The sequence below is a fragment of the Saimiri boliviensis genome, chromosome 9 (assembly GCF_048565385.1).
Source record: "Saimiri boliviensis isolate mSaiBol1 chromosome 9, mSaiBol1.pri, whole genome shotgun sequence".
NCBI classification, from domain to species: Eukaryota; Metazoa; Chordata; class Mammalia; order Primates; family Cebidae; genus Saimiri; species Saimiri boliviensis.
Window position 1 is genome coordinate 51,848,836 of NC_133457.1, and position 7,747 is coordinate 51,856,582.

General features: G+C 49.0%; 1 protein-coding gene across 6 annotated transcripts in view; it reads left to right on the forward strand.

Annotated features, from left to right (window-relative positions):
• Positions 1-7,464, forward strand: part of DZIP1L (DAZ interacting zinc finger protein 1 like) — a 56,441-nt gene extending 48,977 nt beyond the window's left edge. For 5 of the 6 annotated variants that reach the window (XM_074405873.1, XM_074405874.1, XM_039461795.2 and 2 more), the window contains 3 exons: positions 215-384; positions 4,440-4,579; positions 6,209-7,464. In XM_074405873.1, the coding sequence (XP_074261974.1) occupies positions 215-384; positions 4,440-4,579; positions 6,209-6,370 (472 nt within the window). In that variant the 3' untranslated portion in view covers positions 6,371-7,464. Of the gene's footprint in view, positions 1-214; positions 385-4,439; positions 4,580-6,208 lie in introns of those variants that run through there. The other variant, XM_039461797.2, reaches the window with a different exon arrangement.
• Positions 7,465-7,747: the final 283 nt, after the last annotated feature.

Genomic DNA, 7,747 nt, shown 5'->3' on the forward strand with positions numbered 1-7,747 from the left:
TCCGGAGGGGCTGGATCCTCAGACAGGCAGGGTTCTATTAAGGGAGAAGCTGGTTGGCTGCTGCACTCCAGGGGTCTCCTGGCTGTCTTCTGTGCCTGAGGGAGGGAGCAGGGCTGTCCCTGAGCAAAGCAAACCAGCTTGCAACACGGTGAAGTTTGGCTTTTGAAGTTTTCTTTCTGGCCCATGCATCCCTCATTTCTTCTCCTTGTGGCAGCACCTCCCCATTCAGTTCTGAAGAGGACTCAGAGGGAGACCGTGTACAGCGTGTATCTCTACAGCCCCCGAAAGTTCCTTCCAGAATGGTGCCCCAGCCCAAGGTTGACTGGGACTGGTCTGACACAGAGACCTCGGAGGCGAGCGCCCAGCCCCCTGGCCAGGGCTCAGGTGAGCTGGCATCCTTGGGTGAGTGGGCTGGGGCCACTGGTGTAGGCCTTCTCTAACTCAGATTTCTTGAGGCTCCAGCGACACCCTGCAGCTTCCTTTAGGCTTTCTGATTTGACATCTCTTTCCCTATTTGATTTGGAGAGGGTGGTCCTCCTTCCCCTAAGATATTTTATTGGGATAGTAGAGCTATCAGGAGAAAGCTAGAGTTTGAGCAAGGTTTATTTTACGCCTTGTTTTGTCATTAAATTGTTAACTGTGGAACGTCGAAGGGAGACCACTCACCGCTTTTCTTCTCCAGGTTCTCTCCAGTAGAGAATAAACACTGTGGCTAGCCATGGGCGATCAAAGAGAGGGGAGCATCACACCTGGGGTTTGTTGCGGGTGGGAAAGGGGAGAGACAGTGGGAGGGAGGGTGTGGAGGGATAACGTGGGGAGAAATGTCAGATATAGGTGATGCGGGGCTGGAGGCAGCAAACCATCTTGCCGTGAACGTACCTATGCAATAATCTTGCATGATCTGCACATGTAGCCCAGAATCTAAAGTACAATAATAATTTAAAAAAAAAAAAAAAGCCTTGCTCTATTTGTGGTGACAGGGCCCATGAATGCCTAAGGCATAGGATTCCTGTTAGGGCTGGATTAGAGAAACAACCAGCACTTGAGGCCAAAGTGGGGGCCCCTCCAGCATCCCTGAATCCAGATCCTGATCTTGTGCGCAGGGCTGGGTTTGCAAAGCAGACTCTGACTGTGCGGGACCTTACACAGGCACACTCAGAGTCTGCCTGGAAAAACTTTCAGAATGCTGGCTTCCAAGAAAAAGCAAAGGTATCTTCCTCCTTCTAGGTGCTATACCCCACACACTCCCACACACCTTTGTTCCTGTAGTAAAAAAGCCAGGAGGAAAGGGAAAGGAGCCTTTACCGCCTTTGCCTTTCCGTGGCTGGGTTCTGCCTTCTCTGGAGATGTTACCGAGATGTGAGATGAGCGTTGTGTCTTCGTAGCACTTTGTAGATCTTTTCTTCCAGCTCTGCACCTTTATTCTCTTGCTGGGTCCCACAGGTGCTGTGTTAATGCTCACCTCCTGTCTCTGCTCAGACTCTGCCTCTTCTCTTGTCTGGGGCAAGGCTGTGGAGGTAGCAAAGGCAGTGGTGAGGGTCCAAGATTGGGGCAGACAGACAACCTCGGTTTGTATTCACTACTTTTTTCCGTGGCGCTGAGGGCAAGTGTCTTAATCTCTGGAGGCCTCTGTAGGGAAAATGATAGCCTCTGAAGATGCTCGGGGATAAACTCAGCCAAAGGGGCGGGAAGGGTCCGAGAGAAAGAGCCGCACTGTCTTCTGGATCAGCAGGCCTCCTCTCCTGCAGGTGCACCGTGGCCCTGGGAGTGCTGTAGGCCCACCCCCCTGCTTGGCTCCTTCTGTGAGGAGGAGAAGGTCGTATGTGGGAAAGAAACCAGGAGGGGTTTCTCCTACCGTTGTCCATCCCAGTGAGTAGAGGAGAAGTTCCCGCGTGTGTGGAAGCTGGAGACATGAGAGAGAAGGCTGCCCCCCTATGTTGGCATTTCCAGGTGCTCACCAAGTGCTCAGCTCTGTGTGGGTCTCTCCACATGAGGTTCCTCATTTATGCCTCACAGCACTGATGAGGGAAGGCTGAGCCACACACGTGGTGACGGAAGTTGAAACAGCCTTGAAGACGTTATGACTGGTCAAAGACCACAGGACTGGTGTCATGGGGAAGTAGAGAGTCTGTATGATGTTTTTGAAGTTAATGTGTTAGAGTCATTGTTTATTTGGATGGCAATAGGGTGGCAAGGTCTTGGGACTGGGAAATAAATACATTTGTAAAATAATTTTTTTTTCCCAGAAAGAGCTGCCTTTAACGCTGTTCCCAATGTTAAGAATATCCACACAGTCTTTTATGCTGTTTGAGTTGATTAGCACCAGATGAAGAGTTGCTGGTCACAGAGTTACATATCACAGTGGTTAAAACAGCCTCCGGGGCAAACCTCATTACAACTTGAAGGGAAAACAGTTTCCTACCATGAACATTTTGACAACTGTAGTTTTATTTTTTAAATAACCTTTGCATTATTTTTATTTATTTATTTATTTATTTAATTATTTTTAAGATGGGGTTTCACCCTGATGGCCAGGCTGGTCTTGAACTCCTGACCTCAAGTGATGCACCCACCTTGGCCTCCAAAAGTGCTAGGATTACAGACGTGAGCCACCGTGCCCAGCCACCGCGCCCAGCCCCGACAAATGTAGTTTTGTATAACACAAAATGTGCAACAAATACAACTTTTTGCAACAACTCAACTGGGAAAAATGTAGCTTCTCAGCAAAGCTGAGACAGAGGGGGAGCCACAGACAGTCAGCCTTTATAGCAGGCCGCCTTTGGGCCGAAGCAGCCCATTTTATCCTATGGGAAAGCTCTTTGCCCTTTTCAGCCAGGAGACTTAGAAATTCAACTTGCTGATGAAAAGGGCATTGTAGAGACCCGAGCTAACTGTCATGGTAACTGGAATGAAAATAGTCATTAAACTTATTTTCTGTCTAACAGGTTTAGATATGTTGACTAGTTGAGCATCCTTCTTTTCAAAACAATTGTCTACTCCCATTCTTTTAAGATTTTCCTATAAAACCACAAAGTGAGGCCTGTAGCTTCTGGCCTCAGTGGCATTTTCTGGCCAAGGCTGAGTTAAAGAACATGGAATTTAGAGCTTTGTCTTTCTAAGGTTGGTGAGTAGAAACTCATCAGGCTAGGCTTGCAGTCTGCAAAGTTCTTGCTCTTAATAGACTCTGCAGTACTTGGCAATGTTTACAGCATAAGCCAAGTCTGCCAGTCCATCAGAATTCACCAGAAACAAGATCCCTGGATAAGTATTGATACCCTGCCAGGCAAGGGCAATAGGGTAGCAAGGTCTTGGGACTGGGAGGAGTCTTAAGAGAAAGTCCTGGCTCTGCCACTTGCTACCTGCTTGTCCTTGTGGAGGGGGGTTCTGCTCCCTTGTTGTAAAATGAGGTATTTCGACAAGATGATTAATTAGAATGAAACAGTGCCTGGTACATTGTAGGCGTTTAACAAATATTTCTTGAAAGAATCGATGAGCCAAGAGCTATTGTAGCTCCCAAAGTCTGCTCAGACTTTGATTTAATTGGAATCCTAGAAGGCTGTATTAGTTTCCTGCTTCTTGGTCATTCCTGAGGTTCATACATCACCTTGGTGTGCCAGGCACCAGGGATCTGTTGATGGTCTCTGTCACTGCTTAACTCCTGCTTCCCGCATGGACTTCACAGAAAGTCATTCTTGCCTGAGGTCCTCCCATGAGATCATAAAGATATGATATCATGCCAGGCGCGGTGGCTCATGCCTGTAATCCCAGCACTTTGGAAGGCCGAGGCGGGCGGATCACGAGGTCAAGAGATCGAGACCATCCTGGTCAACATGGTGAAACCCCATCTCTACTAAAAATACAAAAATTAGCTCGGCGTGGTGGTGCGTGCCTGTAGTCCCAGCTCGGGAGGCTGAGGCAGGAGAATTGCTTGAACCCAGGAGGCGGAGGTTGCGGTGAGCCGAGATCGCGCCATTGCACTCCAGCCTGGGTAACAAGAGCGAAACTCCGTCTCAAAAAAAAAAAAAGATATGATATCATATCTTTATGATATTTCTTCTTGTCTCTGTGTGAAGACATTGAGGAACTAACTGCATGTTTATGATGATACACTTCATTCCCCACACTGAGCAGAGGTCCTGCTCAGCCTCTCAGTAGAGGGAAGCACAGCTTCCTAAAGCCTCTGTCACCAGCCATGTCATTAAGTCTGCACAGTCACATTTTCAGAATATGCCAAGCTTCTGTCCACTGGGTACCTGTTGGCCTGACCTTCTTTCTCTCCTTGCCTCTCTTTTTTGTGATTGCTTGGCCTTCCTCCTCCTGGCCTTTTTGCTCATTCCGTCTGTCTACACTGGAGCCTGGACACGAGACATGACCCGCAAGGATGAAACGCTCATTTTCTAGGCTTCTCTCACTGACACAGCCACTTCTTCCCCTTCCAGGAACACTGGTGCAGTCAATGGTTAAAAACCTGGAGAAGCAGCTAGAAACTCCGGCAAAGAAGCCTGCTGGAGGGGTCAGTCTGTTTTTTACACCCAATGCTGGGCCACAGAGGGCTTCCATACCAGCAAGGAAGCCTCAGGTAGGATGTGGGATTCTCAGAGTTTGCCCTGCAATTCCCTACAGAGCCAGCTCTGAGTTTGGGAAGCCTGGGGTAAAGGTTGGGGAGGGTCCAACAAGTGTCATCCTTGGCCCTAGTGGGACATTGCAGGTGATGTCCCTCTGCCCCTGTGCATGTGGAGAGATAGCCAGTTTGGAATACTTGTATCCAAGTTAACTTTAAAAAGCCTTTTGGTTCATTATACAAGCAATGCTCAGTAAGTTTGGATTCTCCCATCTCCTGCCTCCAAAAGAGCGTTGGAGCTGACTCTGTGTCTGGCTTCCTGCAGTTGCTGCTCTTACAGCTCTGTCTCATCCCATGGTGGGCTCCTCCCCAGTCTTTCACTCTGCCACAGACCCTAACCCATTATGTGTGTGGAGTGGACTCCCCCAAGGGTGTTACTGGAGTGGCCTCACATAGCATGTCAGTCAGTAACAGCACAAGACGGGAATACTTAGGTAACTTTGTTTTAGAAACCTGAGCCTTGCCTCAGACTCTAGCCCACCATCAGGTTTTCTGACTTAGAGCTCAGATATTGAGCTTCCCTCAGCACCATCAGAGCCTCCTCACTGCCCCTTCTCCTCCATCAGGGAACAACCTGCATGCTGCTGTTATTTTTCAAACAGAAAACTTTAGCGCTTCCTTTACTTCACATCCTTTCTCAATCAAAAAGGTGCATCCTGGGGTAATCAGTGCTGTTGCTCTAAGTTGTGGAAGTGGTGGGCAACCATTCTTTAGTTTTTGGTAACACTCCCCCCCCTTTACCACATAGCGTGTTTCATTTATCACACAGCTTATGGATGTTTGTGAGTAATGCATCCAAATGATTGAAAAGAAAAACAAAACTTGTTCCTTTTTCCAAATTGTGAAAGAGCACCAACAGTCCCAAACAGATAGGCACTGCTCAGAGCACGTTTTTTGCCCTGCACTCTGCGTGGGTTCTGATTGGTTGGCCTTACATTCCTGGAGAAAATGCGTAGAATGGCTTGCTTCAAAGCCCAGGTGGCCAGCAGGGGCACTGAGGACTCTGGAAGGGAAGGCCTGGGCTGCTATGCAGGTGGCTGTGGTCTGGGGGTGGCCTGGCCCCTTGTCCGACTCCGAGCTGTCCTGCTGGCTGCAGCCCAGCCCCTTCCAGGCTGAAGGACTCCTGTTGTTCCTGAGCTCCTCTCATGCTCCTGCAGTCAGGATGTTTACCAGGCCAGAAAGAACCCATCTGAGAGGAGGCGGGAAGTTAGCCCACAGTACATTCAGCTTGAGAACCTGGTTGAGCTTCTAGCTCTGTCAAAGTGGGACTTACAAATCTGCACACAGTTTAAGTGAAAACAAGAGGAACCTGATCTGCACAGAGGCCTTTCTTTCCAAGGCACTTGCCTGGGTTTGGTTAGTAGAATTTCAGGGGTATTTGAAATTACTCTGACCCCAGGTCACTAAAGCAGGTTCTCAAAGGTGGCGAGACTTGGGAAGGCAGGAGTAGCATCACCCTATTGCTTTCTTCCCGATCTGCATTTGTCCCCATTTCCATTCTGCATTCCCGTCCTGCAATGTGCTTAGCTCTGAGCCACCCTCCTCCCTTATCAAAATGCATTTCCTTCTCCCCTTTTCCTCCTACAGCTTTCTGAAGATGAGAGTGACCTGGATATCTCTTCCTTGGAAGATCTTCCTTTGGGCCTGGACCAGAGAGAGAAACCCAAGCCCTTTTCTCGTTCGAAGCGCCCAGAGAAGTTTGGCACTGGTCCACAGAGCTTTGGCCAACCTAGGGTCCCTGCCTGGTGATTCACCCCAGAAGCTGACCAGCCAGAGGGTTAGCTTGGCTGGGGCCAGCTCAGGTCCTCTCCAGCAGAAGAGGCTTCTGGGCCTCTCGTCTTCACAAACAGCCAAGAGATGGTCCCCTTGGAGAGAAGCAGTGCAGGGAATAGATAGAGTCTTATCCCTCCTGCCCTGTGAGAGGCCTTGCTGTAGAGGGCCACAGGTACCTGACTAGGATCCCCTGGGTCCCGAGGCTTGAGAAAGGTTTTAATGGGACCTCCAGGTAGTCTACCTCCATGTCTCCCCCAGACTGATAAGAGTCAACTGGCTCTCTTTTCCCAAGCCTTTTATAAAGCTGCAGGAGGCCAGGTGTGGCTCATACCTGTAATCTCAGCACTTTGGGAGGCTGAGGTGGGTGGATTATGAGGTCAGGAGTTCAAGACCAGCCTAGCCAAGATGGTGAAACCCCATCTCTACTAAAAATACAAAAATTAGCCGGGTGTGGTGGCAGGTACCTATAATCCCAGCTACTCGGGAGGTTGAGGCAGTAGAAGAATCTCTTGAACCCAGGCGGCAGGGATTGCAGTGAGCTGAGATTGCACCACTGCACTCTCAGCCTGAGCGACAAAGTGAGACTCTGTCTCAAAAACAAACAAATAAAAACCGCAGGAACATTGTGGGGATGGGTGCTATCTGGGGTCCTTTTGGGGACATGTGCCTCAGTCAGTCATTCAGTGATTGATTTAAAATTATTTACTGAGTGACTGCCTACTCTGCACCAGGATCTCCAGCCTCTCACTGCCGAGTTGGGGTGCAGGCAAAGGCTGGGGCAGAATGTCTACAGCCAGTGCCAGCACAGGGTAGTAATCTAGTGATAGAGAACAGGGTGTTATGGGAGCATATGAGAGACCATCCAACCCAGCCTGGGTGAGAGGGGAGAAGGGTGGGAAGGGAGAAGGGCCACTTGGCTGGACTTCATGTCCCCAAAGGATCACACATGTAATTTTTGATATTATTTCCAAAATCAGGTTTTATACATAACCATTTTATATTTTTAGTGTGAAAGACATTAATATATTATATGTAAACATTTAAATATAGCACGATGTTTTTAACTCTGGTATGTATTTCATTATTTTTGGAGCTTTCAGGGGGTTGGGAGGGAAGGAAGCAATTGCATCTTAATTGTGTCAGTTTAGGTCTTTTGGGACACAGTTTTGAAGATGGAGTTATTGAGGAGCTGCACGTGGGAAAGAGGAGGTGGAAGCAGGGTCTGGCGGGGAAAGGCCGCAGAGTGCAATGCTCATCTGACCCTGTCAACAGAAAGAGAGAAGGAAGCCAGAGGAGTCAGGAGAGCTCAGGGCATTGATGTGCAGTTGACAAGGTCTCCACTGATCCACTGGG